Source organism: Diadema antillarum, unplaced genomic scaffold (genome assembly GCF_040938485.1).
Source record: "Diadema antillarum isolate AM-2024a unplaced genomic scaffold, OU_Dant_1.0 seq00001124_RagTag, whole genome shotgun sequence".
Classification (NCBI taxonomy): Eukaryota; Metazoa; Echinodermata; class Echinoidea; order Diadematoida; family Diadematidae; genus Diadema; species Diadema antillarum.
The window spans coordinates 44,874-63,524 of NW_027271938.1; the positions used below are offsets into that span (position 1 = coordinate 44,874).

The following is an 18,651-nucleotide window of genomic DNA, read 5'->3' on the forward strand; positions in this document are numbered from 1 at the left end:
TACTTGAATATGAGACCGTTCACTTCTGAAGCAAATAATTTTCACACAACAATAGATATATAATTTACTCTTAAATGAATCCCACAAGAATTGGAACAATCATCCCCAAGCATTCCCACTGGCCCACTGATCAGTTACTAGCCATCCCTTTTAAGCGCACTTCCTTAACATTAAACTTTTACAGTTAGCTTAAGTCCACAGAGAGATCAAGCCTTTCAAATACCAGTCCTCATCACTAATTGATGCATAACAAGTAATATTCTGGAAGTTATGACAAGAAATATCCATTTTCCTTATATTAAGCAGGCTTTATGGCAAATATCTCGAATTGATAAGAATGGAGTTAACTCATTTTGCAATAAAACTCTATATAAGTACAGCACTAACAACACAAAGACATCCGATCTTTGATCTCATACTTCCCGAACGTGAAATAATACTACCGTCTCTTTCTTAGCGTCCCTCGGGATTTATAGTCCTCTGAACTTTAATCTGACCTTCTCCGTTGCACACGTGCCGTACAGCGAAATCAATGCAAAACACCTTATTTGACTAGAGTGTATCGTATTGTAGACATTTTGGTACATGACAAAGCAGTTTGGTTTGATCTTACTAAGATGATCATCTTCTTTGCACAGTCTTGGGGAAAGGTAAGTGTCGTGCACTCACTCTGCTATAGGCTCTTATAATCTTTATAGGCTCCATTGCATTGAACATCGGCATCTGTTTACATCGACTGGGTTACTGTACAGGCATTGCACATTATGCTACGTGCCAAATGCATTATGGCGGGTAAAACTGCGGAGTATGAAGTAGGGGTTGGGGTCCTGTAGCTAACCATGGCTTGTTGTTTGTTGTTGAATTCTATGGCGTTTTCCATTCAGTATGAATATTGTTAAGCCATACATTTTCGCGTGCATGAAATTTTTACGAATTTCGCGAGCCAAGATTCGCGTAATCTTCAAGCATGGAGCTGCAATTGAAGAAAGAAGAAGAAATTAAAATGCACGCAAAAAATTCTTGTCTACACTATGTATTGAGTGCGAGTGGCAATTCGCGAAAATTTCATGTCGCGAAATGGGCCGCCGGCTCCACTTCGCGAAAATTTCATGCCGCGAATATTTCTGGTTTTACAGTCAGGACTACGTGTCCAAATGGGGGATACAGTAAGTACGGCTTTGTAAAATCGCTAATCGGAATCTCGTGTATATAGGTGGGGACAGCATAAAACGTTGGACATTTGTGATTATGTATTTGCAGTACAGACAGTTTTGTTATAATGTATGCATCATTGCTTTGATGTACAATTGTGAGCAATTCAGGAATCTCATTGCTGCGAGTCACGACTTCAATAAACCATGAAAAACTGTACATGGGATGCTTGTTCGTCGATAATTGTCTCGAGATTCCGTAGGGTCTATACCTGTTGTAAATAACAATAAATAACTAATATATGCATGATTGATTCCTACAGTAAAGTTATGAGAGTTTTGTACCACGAGCAGATCACACTCCATCGCAACCATCATGAATTTCTCGTTAGGGGATTTTCTTACCAGATATAGTTACACCATGCAGGAATAAGACCTTGAATGGCTCACGTACCTTGTAGCGAGCATAGGGACAATGTAGGGATTTTCTTGGTAAACCTTTGTGACGGATGCATAGACGTTTAACCCTCCTACATCGGCCACCTCAAAACTTTATTGACTTTGTGTACAATGAGATTACCGTTGGTAGTGTCAGGGTTGAATCGTTAAAACCATCTAGAAGTATACTTGAGCGATTGCAATCGGTGTCTTTTATCCTTTCTGAATTCGTGCTGAGAATTCACTGGTGAAGATCCGGCCAAGGAAGCCATGTAAAGCCCTACAAGATTAAAGGAAGAAGCTCTGAGGCCTACACACCACCATTCATTTGCATGCTTTTGTCGCCGGACTTTGGTTGAGATAAATCGGAGTTTTCTTGTGATGTATTTGTTTTGTTTTGGTTTTTCGTTATTTATCGAGGAGGGTTTTTTTTCACTTGTATCTGACCAGTACCGACAAAATGGCAGAGGAATGTGCGAACGAAACCACGGAAGACTTTCTGAAGCAGATGAAGCACACGATGTTCGAAGGATTTAAGGCCCTGGGGATTGCCTTCGGTATCCAGTCGGGTCTCTTCGACACGTTGGTCGGCTTTCAGTCGAACCCGAAGACAAGTCAGGAAATAGCCGATGCGGGCAACTTCAAAGAACGGTAAGGCGTGACATGCTGTGAAATGTTTGAAGTATACTATGATTACTTATTCACGATTTGCATTTGTATGTTTGTGATGGGCTTGAACGTTACTATATTGCTTTTGTGTGTGAATGTTCATGTGCACGCGTCGGTGCATCTTAGGGTCCGGCAGCAGTCCTTCTCATTGGTTGATCCGCTTTGCTTTGAAAGAGTTTCAATTTGATTTGGTCAATTCAATGTGATTAATTTCTCCTCATATTAAAGAGACAAATGATATCATCACTTTTTAAACGCCTAGTACAATAAGTTGTTGTTCGACTGATATCACAATGATGTCTCCTCATCAACTCTGGAAAATGTATGCATACAGGCTGTGAGCATAATAAATGTAGAGGACGTCTTGTCTGGGTTCAATTTGATACCAGGTACGTCCGGGAGTGGCTCGGTGCCATGGTGTGCAGCGGAATCGTCGAGTACAACGCTGTTGACAAGACGTACTACATTCCCGCTCATCGAGTGCCCGCCTTCAAGAAGGACGAACTTGTGGGCCGCACTGTGACCTGGTGCGCCGGGATTCCCATCATGTCAGAGGCCTACAACGCCATGCTTGAAGTGATCAAGAAAGACGGACCACTAGGTGAATCATCAAAAATTTTCACGATAATCATATATTTCTATCAGGATAAATGCAGTACTTCCACCGTAAATAATTGTTCCGTTTTAAAATGGCACGTTCATGAATTCTGTTTTATTTTCTCGTTGTTCTGCCTTGAACGAAACTCAGTCGTAGAGGGTCCTCTAACTTATACTGGTAATAGCCTTGTGCCCCATAAAGACACAACACAAGAGAAGTTAAGAAGTCGTGAAAATCACATGAAATGGATTTGAATTGGGCAGGAAACAAACCAGCAAACAGATTCATAAAAGGAAAGAACACTAGAAAACGAGAAGACCCTAAGATGAAAAAACGAGAGGACGAGAAGGTGAAATTATGCGAAGACGATCAGACGAAAGACTAGATACGAGAAGAAGATCAGACGAAAGGAAGATAAAACGAGAAGGCGAAATGACGAGATGACAAGAAACGAGAAGAGAAGATGAAGAGACGAGAAAACTAAAAGACGAGGGCACGAGAAGACGAGAAGACGAGGACACGAGGGGACGAGATGACGAGAAGACGAGAAGACGAAGACACGAGAAGACGAGGACACAAGGAGACGAAACGAGATGAGAAGACGAGGACACGAGGAGACAAAACGAGATGAGAAGACGAGGACACGAGGAGACGAAACGAAATGAGAAGACGAGGACACGAGGAGACGAAACGAGATGAGAAGACGAGCGGAAGATGAGACGAAAAGATGAGGACACGAGGAGACGAGATGAGTAGACGAGGAAACGAGACGAAACGAGATGAGAAGACGAGCGGAATATAAGACGAGAAGATGAGGACACGAGGAGACGAGATGAGTAGACGAGGAAACGAGACGAAACGAGATGAGAAGACGAGCGGAATATAAGACGAGAAGATGAGGACACGAGGAGACGAGATGAGAAGACGAGCGGAAGATCAGACGAGAAGACGAGGACACGAGGAGACGAAACGAGATGAGAAGACGAGCGGAAGATAAAACGAGAAGACGAGGACACGAGGAGACAAGAGGAAGATAAGACGAGAAGACGAAGACACGAGGAGACGAAACGAGATGAGAAGACGAGGACACGAGGAGACGAAACAAGACGAGAAGACGAGAGGAAGATAAGACGAAAAGACGAGGACACGAGGAGACGAAACGATACGAGAAGACGAAGACACGAGGAGACGTAACGAGACAAGAAGACGAGGAGCCGAGGAGACAAGAAGAAAAGACGAGAAGGCGAAACGACAACATGACGAGACGAACACAGAAGACAAGAAGTCATGACGACGAGACATCGAGAGGACGAGAACACGAAAGGACGAGAACATGAGAAGATGAAAATATGAAAACACGAGACGTCGACCAGACGAGAAAACGAATAGACGAGAGGCCGAGATGATGGAACTAAGAGACGAATTAGATGAGGAGATTAGAACACATTCCAAACCAAGTCAGCAAAAGGGTCTCGTATGAAGTTAGTAGTTGCGTATACCCGATAAATGGACTGACATGTATTTACATTTCGCCTGTCTAATATGTGAATTTTTTAATGCCAATTCGACGCTAAATTAACCATTTCTCTTTCCGATGTTCAGGTGTTCCCTACTCGAAGTACACACAGTTCCACCAGCACGAAGATGACATAAGCAGTATGTGGTTCAGAGATCAACTTTGTCAGTCATTCATAGCCTCGCACCCAGCTCTCAAGAAAGGTCTAGGTAAGTTGATGCCATTTCCCATGCGAATAATACTTGAAAAGACTCTTTTTTTATCATTTTCCGCTGTGATGCTTAGAGTACAGCTAACGCGACCATCAGGTAAAATTGTTATCTCCATTAATGACAAATCTCGAAGGCTCGTTTAAACACCGTATCCTATAATGCACATGATTGATGTAGTCCTTCGCAAGTTCACCTGTGTATCACTTTTCATGCAGAACTCATACTAAACACTTGGCCTTACTGTCGTGATGTCTGTAAGATTATGAAATATTATGATAAGATATACGTCATATGTTATGATGAGTAAAAGAGAAATCGCGATGTGGTGTGTAACAATCTCTCTTTTCAGAGAATGGCTTTCGGGTTCTGGATGTTGGGTGTGGCCAAGGTGGTGCCGCCTTCAATATCGCATCTCATTTTCCCAACTGCTCCGCGGTGGGAGTGGACATTGGAGAGGATGCCATAGAATACGCCACCGAATATGCCAGGACCAAGAACGTCGGCAACGTCAAATACGTCTGCGCCGACGCCAGCAAAATGCCGGCTGAGTGGACGGATACCTTCGACTTCGCGCTCTTTTTTAAAACCTTACACGACGTCCCGCGTCCCGACCTCATGTTGTCCGACATCCGACGGGTCCTGAAGCCTGGGGGTATGCTCTCTTGTCTCGACCCAAACATGAACTCGAATCTAGAAGACAACCTGTCCGTTGGCCACGCACCGATGTTCTACACAGCCAGTCTGCTACACTGCCTGCCCGTGTCGTATCAGTTCCCCGGGAGCATGGGACTGGGAACGTGCTATGGGCGGGAAAATACCGTCAAATTGCTGGAGCAATGCGGCTTCACAGTCCACGCAGTGGAGGCCACACGGAACTATGAGGACACGTTACACTATTGGTGTATTGCTAACCCAGAATAGATCACGACAGCTAAAATAATAATGGATATGATCAACTGAAAACATATGCAGTCGTAACATTGTTAATTGCTGTAGTCATGGTAGTTTGGCTGTTCTGAAACCGTTTCCCTCCTGTGACCAAGGAATACAGGGCGGGGGCGGGTGAAAATAATAATCAAACCTTATGAAGACATCAAAATTACCCATCCCAGGCATGCAGGTTTATCTCATCATCCACTTTCGTATTACTGTAATCTATCGTGCGTTCACTACACTTACATTTACTTGCAATATTGTAACACTTTCGTCGGAAGTGAATAGTAAACTGTTCTCATACCTGATGGCCCAATAAGCAAGTAGGCCTGTACAAGTTATGATAAGATTGAGAGGTGCATGTTTGAATTGTCTTTTTCGATTTTTAGCTAAATCCCAAGATCACTATCAACGTACTTTTTATTCTACTGGCTAAATAATTGGAGTCAAAAGGGGCCTGAGCTTTCGATTCTAGCAGAATCTTCATCAGAGGCAAAATGACCATTTTGCCTATGGGTCATTTTTGCCTTTGACGAAGATTCTGCTAGGATCGAAAGCTCAGGCCCCTTTTGACTCCATTCATTTACTCCATTGGCTCGCCTTCATTGGATAAGCAGTTTTCAGCAGCTTTTTTTTTTTTTTGCTTCATTTGGCTAAATAATTCATTCAAGTCTTTACTTTGTCTTATACTATAGTTTGATTCATCTTCTCAATTCCTCGTTTTATGGTATTCTTGCCTTCAGTTAAAATCTGAAATGAGTACATGTACCAGTATTATACAGTGTATCGTAACGATTTTCTAATGCCTATTTTACTGATAATGATTTCGTTATCATAAGGAAGTTAGAGAGCTGGAGTTCCAACTGACTATGGTCTATGGTTATTCAAAAAGTTGTCAGTTTTCTAGGATGTACAAAAGAATTCCTCGTTTACATACCGTTTATCTGGTTGTTTGATGCTGTATATTATTATATTTTTTGTCCTAGTGATAAAGCGTATATATATATATATATATATATATAACAAAAGTCAATCCCGTCCAGAAATACATGTACAACATGAATGCGCAAAAGTGTGAATCAGAGCTACGTGTTGTGAAAGCGTTTGGAAATGAACCCTTCTATAATTTGGTGCCGCGAAGTCAGATTTTGGGTATAATCGTGTTTTATCGTCCGCCCAGCCCTTCCCAATGATGGTTTTTACTCTATTTTGAGGAAATAGTCGGAATCTGGATGATGCAATTCTTGCATAATTTGATGTATTCTGAAGATGGCTGCCAAAATCTGACATACATCTACATGATATCCTTATAAAGGGTGGGGGAAAACAATAGCCCGAATCACTTCAGAGAACATATGTCCCCATTTATTAGGAAAATATAGGCTTACGGAATTTCTGATTTGGTAAGCCATTTTAATATCTCACAACTTTCCAGGATATACACGGCTTTCGTCATCCAGATCCGCCTTAAAAAGGGGTAAAATCATCATTTTGTTTCAATTTTAACCATTTAAAAAGAAATGTCAGGAAATTTCAGATACAAGCGCCATTTTGGCGAACATTTGGCGGCCAGTTCGTCGGCCAGTCCGTCGAGGAAAGTTGAACAAAAATGTCAGTAATCATAAACAAATTGTTCTCTAAAAATGTATTTCAAGTAAGAGATTTGTATTATTACTAACGGTGTTATAATTTAACAGTGTATGATTCATAGCAAGTTTCAAGTTTTAAATGCCTTGATCACAATACACTCCATGTATTGTGCGCATTAAATAATAATCCCAGTGGAAACACGGGCAGTAAAATTAACTTTAACTCAATGTACATCGACAGTTCAATTATATACTCAAACAGACTTAATAAACTATAAGAATATGATGATTTTAATGATCAATAAAAGTTCCAGAATTTCCATAGTAGTCAATAGTTGTTGTTTTTTTTCACAAAGAGCTTTGACATTATATTATATATTGTTAAATACATATCATAAGTATACATATAATCCCATTGCCTAACATGTAGGGCGTTTTGTTGAAAATGGCATAAACAACACACAAAACACCATTATGATTTTCATGAAGTGGCCGAAAGTTGCAATGAATTAAAGTACTGTGATATAGCAATGCAAAATGAATTTTTCCCCTTCACTACGCACATACATACGCGCGCGCGCACACACACACACATGCTGTATACCAGTAAAGTCTCTGATACTATTATACGTACATAATATACAAAAGTTAATATACATAACTTGGGGCTGAAAATAGTGTAAATGTCCGTGAGTAAAGTTTGTTCATAGACCGTACTGTTGAAATAAACCATTGAATTAACAGTTGACTGAAACAAAGATATCAGTTCACAGATCTCTTCATAGTGACATAATTTTATTCCTTCTCTATGTATGTATTTTTGTAGTTCAAGGTCATTATTAAGCTCAATTTTTAAAGTTCAAAAGATTGTTACATTTAGCCACCACAAAGTAAAAATACCACGATGGACCTGTTAAAAGTGTCAGAAAACGCAAAACAAAGATCATTTTTATAAAATGCCTATATCCTTCTGTTTAAACAATTTTCTACAGTGACAGTAATCGACCACATGATTGAATTATGATTGGTTTATAATTGGTTTATTATAATAAAATACATATCTATGTGCTCTATGCATTGCCCGGCCTGACGTAAAGCTGTGTACAGTAACACTTTTTTCAAGCAGCAGAATCCTATAAATCGAAGCAGAACAATATGCTTTCATTTTCATAGTCCATCATTATCTTTATATGGTTCACGTTTCTTATTTTACGCGTAAGTCCATCCCATTACCACTCACGGAATGCATATGGCATAGATTACATAAGATGAGAAATTGGTCTCAACTGAAACAGCACTAGAAAGAAAGCAGCTAAGAGTAAAATGAAAAATTCATCATCTTAACTCGTCAGATATCAATATGAAAAGTTTAGAATCCTCTCCGTGCATATTATCATACTTCTCGTACTGAGATTAGAAGAGAAAGCTAACTGCGAACTTCTGAGAACTGTAGATCAATTTAATCTCCTTCTGTAGTTTACATTATGCAATTCATGATTATTATGATGTAATCACACAACCCCACAACATGTTTCATGGCCTGCTACGATTTAATCACATTATATTCGGGACCGTATGGGAAATGTGTTATGTTGCGCGCGCCATCTTCGGTCACAACGAGTATATTGTGCTCCCTGTAGCCTCCTGCCCCAGGCTCTCCTTCCGGTATTGTGATCATTGGTTCCATGGACACCACCATGTTTGGTTCAAGCACCGTTTCGATATCTTCGCGCAATTCCAGAGCTGGGAAGGAATGATAAATATACTTGTGTTATTGCTTGCGTTATTATTTGCTCTTTAAACACGGCGTTTTAGCACAATACTATCTGTTAACAGACTACGGGCTACATTTCTAATATGTACCAAACCGAAGGTATAAAATATATGATATATATACTTCAAGTCCACCAAAGTTTAGCCCTATATGTGGATTGAGTGAATGCAGCAATAATAGTGGAACACAAAAGAGATGTATTTGATTAATACATGTCACTCAACGGGGGAAATTTCCTGAAGGGATCCCCCATCGTGTCTAGGCCGTCGCCTGATTTGTCAGAAATATTAATTGAAGACATCACAACAAGCGATGTACTTGATTCTAATTCCTTATGACAATTATTGCCATCATTTATACGAAAAAAAAAGAGTCGCGAGAAAATGAGAGCCAGCTCCATCTTAGTGATGTTTGCGAAAACGGTGACACTTGAGGTCCTCGTACCCAGTACAGGTGTCGCACTTCTGTGTTTAATCAACGCGAGCCGTTGACACAAGAAGAATGAAATAAAGAACGAGTACAAGAATATCAAAACAAGACATATAAGACATAAAATAATAATTTTACTCTGTATGGGCACACCTCCCCCCCCCCCCGAGAATTTGAACTAAGAAAAGAAAAGGAAAAACACACATAAGCTTGGTAAGCTACAATAGGGGGGGGGGGCTACCTCCTCTCCGTTCCGCCGAATTTGATGGAGAGGTCTTCTTACATGACTTGTAATAACGATTACATTTGATATAAAGAGAGCTTCTATTTTGGGGTAAAAGACCAGTTACACCGACATAAAAAGAATATAGTAAGTGTGTGTACTGAACTGAGGTTTACAACGCGAATATGAATATTTTAACGTAGCTGGACAAGAGATGAACTTTCATGGTGTCGAGGAACTCGAAGCTGCCAGTAATGAAACTAGATTTGTTTTGCTTGTATTGTTTCGTTTGTTATGTTTTGTTTTTTGCTTTTGCGGCATGCTGATTCGACATTAATTTGCGGACAACGAACTTCCGTAACTATCGCATCAGTCTAAGATATAATGAAACTGAAAGTAATAGAGCACCGAAAGGAAATAAAAAAGAGAAGAAAGAAAAAGATTCAAAGTACAAATTTACACTCCTTCGGGTTAAATGTATAGGCCCTAAATGGTTTATCAGTATGTTTTAAACGCACCATGTATTTATCTGTTTGTGACCGCTGGGGGGGGGGGGGGGAGAGCGGAGACATAAAATCAAAGTCCAACAGCCATATTACAGTTGAAGGACCGTGTTTTGTTTTTGTGGTGGCAATTAAGAACTGAACAGGAGACTGTGGGAAGGACGACGTGGTATCTCACCTTTGACGTATGTGAGACACACGGAACAGTAAACCCATACATGCCATATCAAGTCACAGAAACCATATTTTCTGTTTGCGTGTGTGTGGTGTTGTACATTTTTTTAATCTCTCTGTTACTATTCATCGAATCAGTACCATGAGGTAGAGTGAAGTATATCTTTATATGAACCATTTCTTTTGCATAGGTTATTAGAAAAAAAAGAGGGAAATAAAGGAAAGGACGGAAGTGGAAACTAAACGCATAATCCTAACCTGCTTCCCTGCCATAATAATGACACAGAATGCCGAATGAGTGGCCGTAACCGAAACTGCGGTACTTTAGCAGGTCGAACTCCCGGTACACCTCGTTCAGTTCGGCCGCGATGTCGCAGCACCTCACGCCAGGCTTGATAAGTTTCATCCCTCGGCGGTGCACCTCGCAGTTCTTCTCCCACAACTCGAGGTGACGGTCGGACGGAATATGGTCGAAAAAGAGTGTCCGTTCCAGGGCTGTGTAATAGCTGTGTTATCATGCATGTGTGGGATAAGTTCAGAGTCCCCATGATTCAGTGACGCATCGTAAAAAAAAAAAGTTTGTTCACATTTTTACACAACAATACATAATCACCACATGATATCCAGTACAATGTCAATATCATCATCAGTATTGTATCATTTTGGTAACATAAGCACGTGTCTGTAATGCTCCCCTTGTAAACACATGGCACACGTATAACACTTTGCACTGAATCAGTGTGAAATTTGGGAGGAGTTTGAATAATTGCCACGTCCATCATAGCCTCACTCTACACAATATTGTTTAATCGAGGGAAAAAAATCTATCTTTGAGAAATCGCTGAAACCCTTGTAAAACATGACGCCAAAAAATAAAATTCTTCTGGAATTAAAGGGAAAAAAGAAAGACAAAATTTTAGTACAAACTTGCATGCGAGTGAATCAGAGTCTTGTGACACTGTGACATCTCGAATTATCTGATTTGCATAAGTTTTTTTACTATTATAGATATCTCTATTTCGTGGAAATAATACGCAATTTTTTATATGATGATTTATTTCATATCTGATTTACTTTATATCAAATTCTACACGAACAGGGACCGGATGCAGCAGACTCCAATTTCGATTCGGTGACCACAATCTGTTGAGACATAAGGCGGTTGTGCCTCTAACCAAGGCACTTTTATCTTCATTGCTTATAGTCCTTCGAAGGTTACCTAAAGCTGCTGATCCCGTGGTTGGTTGCTGGCAAGCATTCATTGCTTCTACAGTAGCCACTTCAAGTTCAAGGTCAAGTTCATATTTATTCGTTTTTTCCACAATATACAAACATAAATCTCACTTTCTTAAGTGACAAAAACAATGCATACAATTGTACAGAGAAGACAACAATAATAGGAAAAAAAAACTAACAGTAGCGATACATTGCAATAGTTGCTAAAATAACGAAAGTGAAATAGTTTTCAATATATGCACTGTGTGAAAAAAACGGAGGGACCCACTAAAAAGACAAGTATATCATAATGATGATAATACAGAATACGCTACAGTTATTATGGTCATCAAGTTCCATTTTAAGGAGATATGGTGATACGAGGAATGTTAAGTAACCATTAATATTTGCTAACTTACCCAGCGATCATTGGGAATGTGTTCATGTTCAGGATGTCTCCTTTTTGCACTTTCCGTGAAGTCACGGGATTATGAGCACCGTCAGTGTTGATACCAGACTGGAACCAGATCCATGCTGAAAATATGAAAATAAAGGTATAAAACAGTGACATTTGACATGAATTTTTCCTAGCTTCATTTTCACATTTCACAATAAATTGCATTTGCCTGTAAACCGTTTACATGATGAAAAACTTGTGAAAATTTTGAGACAAAGGTATACTTCTATCTCATCTACTCCCGTATATATACTTCTATACCGTTCTTTCGGTTAGATTCTACGCTATTCCTTTAACGCAGCGACGTCCGGGGTAATTAAGTCGACCTAGACATAACGGGTGGCTAATGATGTGCAAAGTGTGAAGATTGTTCCTTTGTATTTTTATCTGCAGATTTCACTTGGAGGTCAGCTATAACTTAATCACACATAGTAGTCATCATACGAGATGTGGTAAATGTAGTACAAACCAATTAACAAAACTTGAGGTCTATCTAACGAATCCATACTAGGGCTTTTTACACTTGTAAATTTTTGCTTAGTCCCGTACCAACGGTGGGGCTGGGGGGGGGGGCCTTAACCCCACCGTTGGTACGGGACTATCCTTAGCCCACTTTCTGTTCTGAGTGTAAACAGAACGAAAAAATAATCCGGAGCTAAGCGACGGAGACGAAGTCCGACCCCCACTGACCAATCAGAAACGAGGTAATCAAGTGCTGCCGGTGCGTGCGTGTACGTGTACAGTGCACAGCGTAATCATGAATATTCATGTGCTTTGGAAAGTACCGGACTAAGAAATACGAGTGTAAAAAGGTCAATTTTCTCCTTAGCCCCGGACAAGAGCTTAGTACCGGACTAATTGGCGAGTGCAAAAAGCTGAAAAAATTGGTACGGGACTAACAATAGTCCTGGGTCAGAGAAAGTACGGGGTTAAGAAACACAAGCGCAAAAAGGGCTTAAGTGAATGTCGGGTTGACTGAAAGTAGACTGAAAATACACTCCTGCGTGGAATAGGCGGACTCCAGTTAATGACGTTATATTATTGCAATTTAACAAAGAACTTGTAAGGAAAATCTTGGATATTTGTCTATTGCATCTACCGTATGTATGTATGTGTGTTTGTGGCGTGTTTCGATGTCTTCGCTGGTAAATATCTGCCGGATAGTGTATAGTGATATTCGCAGCGTGCTAGTACTCACTGTCTCTTAGCTCTGCGTGGGGGAAACATCGGGCGATCTCTCGTACCATAGCTTCCGTGCCACGCAGAGCGATTTCGTGTTCGCCAACGCCTTCAGCTACGGCTGCAACCACGGCTTCGCCACCGAGATCGCAGATTCGAGCCCCTTCGGTGATCAGAGCGATCTCCTCGTCGGATTTGATCGTCCTCCGCATCATCATCGGAGTGCCGACGTCGACCACTTCCTTTCCCGCCGCGGCCTGATCGAACTTTGCTTTGATGTCCAGTGTCATGTGGTCGAATTCGCAGCCGACTTTCCCACGGACGCCATCGAGCTCCCGTTGGACGGCAAACCAGAAATTGTCACGATGCCAGTCCGTGTAGATGACGTTGTCGCCGGTGCTGGTCCGTCGCCACGGCTGTCCAGCGTCAATGCCGGCCGAGATGCTGGTGACTTTGTCCTGGGTGACTACCAAGCCGTAGGGTCGACCGAAGGCGCAGTAGAGGAAGTCGGAGAAGTAGTTGACGTTGTGCATGGAGGTGAAAAGGACGCCGCCAATGTCGTTTTCTGCCATGTACCCTCGCACCATATCTATACGTCTGCTCATTTCGTCTTGGGAAAATGTTGGCTTGACCTATACGGCGTCAAGGAAAGGGGAGGACATGAAAGGGGAGGAGTAGGTGATTGGCGAGGTTCCATGGGTCAATGGTATGCAGTATACATCGGAATGCACCCTCCCCTAAACTGAGTATAACTTCCATGTTTCCATGTTACTGCATTAATATGATTGACAAAAGACATTGTATGGAAACATATAAATTATACTTAGTGTATAGGGGAAGGAGCATTCTAATGCCTTCTGTTAGTCATCGACAGAATCTTGGTTTGGATTTTGTTTTCTTTTGTGACGGATCCAAGAAATCTTAGGAAGAACAGCAGAAAATACATAGCACATTATTTAAACATTCTTTTGGACACATAAGTGATGATCTGGTAATAATACGAACTACTTCAAGTTGCTAGAACGTCTCATCCTTGCCCACATGAAACTGTTGGTCCAACATGAGCTTCCAAACAGACAGGTAGGTTTCCGAACAGGTCGCACAAAGATCAGCGACAGCCCATCAAATTGGGCAGCTCACTTGCGATATTGAATATGTCTTTGAAGTTAGTCAACAGGTGCACTTCTACAGACTTAACTAAAACATAATGCTACAGTCTTGCAGTAGGGTTTCAGCCTCGAACTTCAGGTACTGCGAATGGTCCCAGACCGTCACCTGGTCCGGTTCATATCCAATTTCATCTCAGACCGCAGCTTCATCCTCAAGACCAGCGATGGTAAGTTTAGTCGCCTTCGAAGGCTCAGAAATGGATTTTCCCAAAGGCTCAGTTCTGGCAACCATATCCACATCATCGACCTTCCCTAAACGACCTCAGCACAGTATATGGCTATGGCGACTACGTTGTCCTGCTTTACTCTGACAAGAGCTGGTCAAGGGTAGAAGAAGTCTTTCTTCAGACATCACTGCAGCTGCAGAGTACCTGAAACTATGGAGACCCAAACTCAGGATGACCCAAACCACTGTTATATGACTTTCCATTTTGCAAACAGGGACGCCAACTGAAGATCAATCCTGGAGACATAATGTTACCATGCGATTACACTAATATACCTTGGAGTTAAGCAAGATCGCTAGCTCACCTAAGAGCATGCAGCATCTTCAGTAGAGTCACACTGTGCGAAAATCTTATCTAGAAACAACCTTCTGCACCGTCATGCATATGGTTATCTTCGGGAGTCTTCACAAGCACTCGATCTTCGAACGAGTGCACTCTTCTTGGTCTACAAGGGCCGCAGAATGTGCTAACCCTGTCTAGTGTGTCCCGCCCATGCCAAGAAGCTGGATGTGACCCTCAATAACTCCGTGAGTATCATCACATGCTGCCTCCTTCCTGCACCAGCAAAGTGCTTGCCTGTGTTTTCAGGTATTGCTCCACCAGCTCCAAGCAGAGAAAACCACACTCATCAGCTGGTGAAGAAGGCCACTCAAGACCCTTCAAGCCCTATTCACACTTGAATCAAGATGTACAGTGCGTATCGAAAAAAAAGGTTATCCACATTTGGAGGGCTATTATTCTAAAATTTCAGCTATGGATTGCACAATGTTAGTTGTGAGGAAAGAGGAACTCTTCCTCTTTCCATCGATTCCTAGTTATGTTGACAAACGTTATACATGACTGAGCACATGAACAATAACAAATTGAAGTTTTCCACTTTTGGGTGTTATTGTGAAGGAACCAGGGAGCACCTCCCTGAAGGATGCATGTCTCACTGCGTGGATGAGATCTGCCAATGAAAGTGATCAAATCATCAATCCAGCCTGCACGACTGCATGCTCGCCTTTAGGGTTTCTTCTAACACTCTATGGTTCATATAAACCTTCATCATGGCCAATTTGTCGATAATAAACTCCTTGGTCCTTCCCTTAAAAGCTAAACCATTATCCATTTTCTCTCTTCATATTCAAGGCATGGTTTGTTGCTGCGAGCTAAGTGTTGAATATGAACAGAGAAAATAGACTGTATGGGTTGGTCTCTGTCGGAGGGACATGTTATCGGACTGGTGGTTATGTTAAAGGTTGTGAACCATAAAATGTTAGACAAACCCTAAACACAAACCCTAAACACAAAACTGCATTCGTACAGGCAGGCATATTTGGCCACTTTCATGGACAGATCTCACCCATGCAATGGGACATGCATTGTTCCTTCACAATAACATGCAAACTTGGAAAAAGTGCAATTCATCATTGTCTTTAAAGTTCATGCGCTCACTCACGCATGACATTTGTAAACATAATTAGGTACCAATGGAAAGAAGAAGAGTTCTTCTTTCCTCACAAGCAACATTGTGGTCTCCATAGCCGACAAAAATGAAATAGTAGCCCTCCAAAGTTGGCTTACCTCTTTCTTTTCTTTTTTGATACGCCCTGCTATAACCTTTGGGCCCTAGCGTCTTCACTCTCGCCCCAATGTACCATCACACCAGACACCAAGCCCCCACATGGAGTCCCCGTCATCATCAAGGGAGAGACTGGGGAACACTCATTCGCCTACGAATAGGAGTTGACCGCTTTAATGCCAACATGCAGTGTTGCAGTCAATGCCCTTCAGCATCCTGTCCGTAGAGTCACCCACAACAGAAAGGTCATCACATCCGGCATGAGTGTTCCGGCCTTGGTCCATCCGCAGGAATAGATATTGACCTGTATTCCATGCAGGATCCCTGTCCTGGATTCGGCAACTTCACAACGATGTACAAAGTAGATCATACAGAAAAACAGAAAGAAAGCCAACAGTAAGTTTTCTCATCATACTACATGACGCGTACGATAAATAAAATATCTCAGAAGACCTCTGTATTGGGACTGTGAGATTAATTGGGCACAACTATCTCGAGCATGCGCAGAACACCTTTTTCGCCCAATAGGAGCATCATAGGACAGGTGTCGGGAATCGATGGCAATGTTTCTATCAGGGTGATGAGTTGGCTCAGTTGGTAGCACGTCTGCCTCCGGATCCAAAGGACCCAGGTTCAATTCCCGAGTGCAGCTGAGCAATGTTGTGTGTCATCATCCGTCCCCTTAATAGAAGAGGAAAAAGATTCTGCCCCTCGGATAGGACATCATAGAAATGGAGGTACGTGTGTGAGGGCCGAGTCATAACTCATGCACGTAAAAAATATCCCTCTTCATTCATCTCAAAGAGCAGGGTGCATAACCCGGTGAAGTGGTCCCGCCTCATATCAAACTGGACTCCATGGAAGACCATCTAGTGCAGCTGAATATTGGCCATCCAGCCATCTTCTCAGATGGAAAATGAAACAAACAAACAAACAAACAAACAAACAAACAAAATCAGTGATTTCTACTACATGAGATACTGAAATAAAAAGAACACGTTTCTATTCGTGTGGGCGAACTCTGTATTCAATGTTGGTCCTGTTAAAAGTTAGTCTGAGACGAAAGAGTAACATTAGATAAGCACAACAGTGAAAATTTGATCAAAATCAGATGAACAATAGGGATGTTATGAAATTGTACATTCATGAACAGTTACTATGAATGTGCAATTGAGTGAGTTGGTATCATCGCCTAATAACTTGTGAAATATTTTATACGCAAATCTTGCAGTTTCATGAAGCAGTCTCAAATTCTAATTGTTTACAACTTACGTATAATTCTTTTGAATTTATTCGGACGGGAATTACAAAATGTTTTACACGTTTATGGCAGGATAATTGAATATTTGACAGCTTATTTGCTTACGATCAATAGAAAATTGCGAGGTGATGAAACCATCGGCTCACTCTGAAATGAACTGAAATGATAATCGAATCTTTACAGTTCAATAACTTATAATGTCTAATCATACAATTTTACAATTTCTCTTCAGACTAATTCTGAACTGATCCGAATTGGCTTTTAACTCACTCGACCAAATAGAATAGTTGTGTCATGATGATGATGATGATTACTATTATTATTATCATTAATATTATCATTATTATCTTTATTATTACCTTGTCTCCATTGGGCATTGATATAAGTTTCGGCATGCTGTCATAGGTTGCCGACTGCACGCCTGAACAGTGTCGAACGAGGCTGCCAGGATGATTGTACTTGAATGCGTTTTGGAGTGACGTGGAGCTCGCAACTCCTCCGATGACTGATGCACCTGCCCCTCCGCAAGACAGAGAGGTGGGATGGAGGCCACTTCTCAACAGGTTACCCTTCGCCCAAGCACAAGTGGCGAGTTGGCGATACATGCCTAAAATGCTTCGACGATAAACTTCGAGATGCAACTATCAAAACAATCCTGTAAGGTACGAGTAAGCAACCAAAAACAATGTTTCAAACACGACGTCGAAATAAACAAGTGCATAAAAAGCGAATTAAACAACTATCGAAAATACTGATGACCTTTACATTATCAGTCAGCATGGAGAAACTGTGTAAAAGTCACAATGTTATGAACAAACAGACCCACAGATGTTGCCTCCTGTCATCCCGAAATACCAGCATTCGTGACTAGAGCGCGTCGCTTAAGTCCCCGACTCCAGGTCCTTTGGCTTCCAACAGCCTACACTTTACAGGTGTGAGACCCGAAGGTACTTTTAAAAAGGCCCTCGATCCCGCTTTAGTAATTGCGAGAGGGGTGGTAGCCAACTTGTGAGTGCCACCTGGTGCCACCGAGAGGACGACGAGATAAAGCCTCACTTTCCGACCTTTTTATGGGTTTGACTATTAAAGGGGAAATCCAGTCCAAATATAAGTTAGTCTAATAAAAAAGAGTGAAACCTTATGAGTTCAGTGGTAAAAATTTGACTAAAATTGGATGACAATAAAGAAGTTATGACATTTTGAAGTTTTGCTAATTTCTGCAAAACAGTTCCTGTACAGCGGGTATGAATATGCAAATGAGTGAGCTAACCACGTCATAACCTCACATTTTTTCATTGATCGTGTACAAAAACAAAAACCCCGAAAATTCAATGTGTTTGTCAGTGAAGTCTGAAACATGATGTTATTCC

The 18,651-nt window shown here is 41.3% G+C and overlaps 2 protein-coding genes across 2 annotated transcripts; one reads left to right on the forward strand and one right to left on the reverse strand.

Annotated features, from left to right (window-relative positions):
* The first annotated feature begins 546 nt into the window (after positions 1–546).
* On the forward strand, positions 547–5,721 carry LOC139743940 (S-adenosylmethionine-dependent methyltransferase Rv2258c-like). The gene is made up of 5 exons (XM_071654407.1): positions 547–650; positions 2,040–2,240; positions 2,648–2,859; positions 4,459–4,581; positions 4,934–5,721. Exons 2-5 carry the CDS (start codon positions 2,050–2,052, stop codon positions 5,503–5,505), a joined length of 1,098 nt encoding a protein of 365 aa, XP_071510508.1. The 5' UTR covers positions 547–650; positions 2,040–2,049; the 3' UTR covers positions 5,506–5,721.
* Positions 5,722–8,597: 2,876 nt separating this feature from the next.
* LOC139743942 (creatinase-like) lies at positions 8,598–17,886 on the reverse strand. Its single transcript, XM_071654408.1, has 5 exons — positions 17,641–17,886; positions 13,080–13,692; positions 11,844–11,958; positions 10,468–10,715; positions 8,598–8,849 (listed from the first exon to the last, which is right to left on the reverse strand). The coding sequence occupies exons 1-5, from the start codon at positions 17,884–17,886 to the stop codon at positions 8,650–8,652; spliced, it is 1,422 nt and encodes a 473-aa protein (XP_071510509.1). The 3' UTR covers positions 8,598–8,649.
* Between the last annotated feature and the right edge of the window lie 765 nt (positions 17,887–18,651).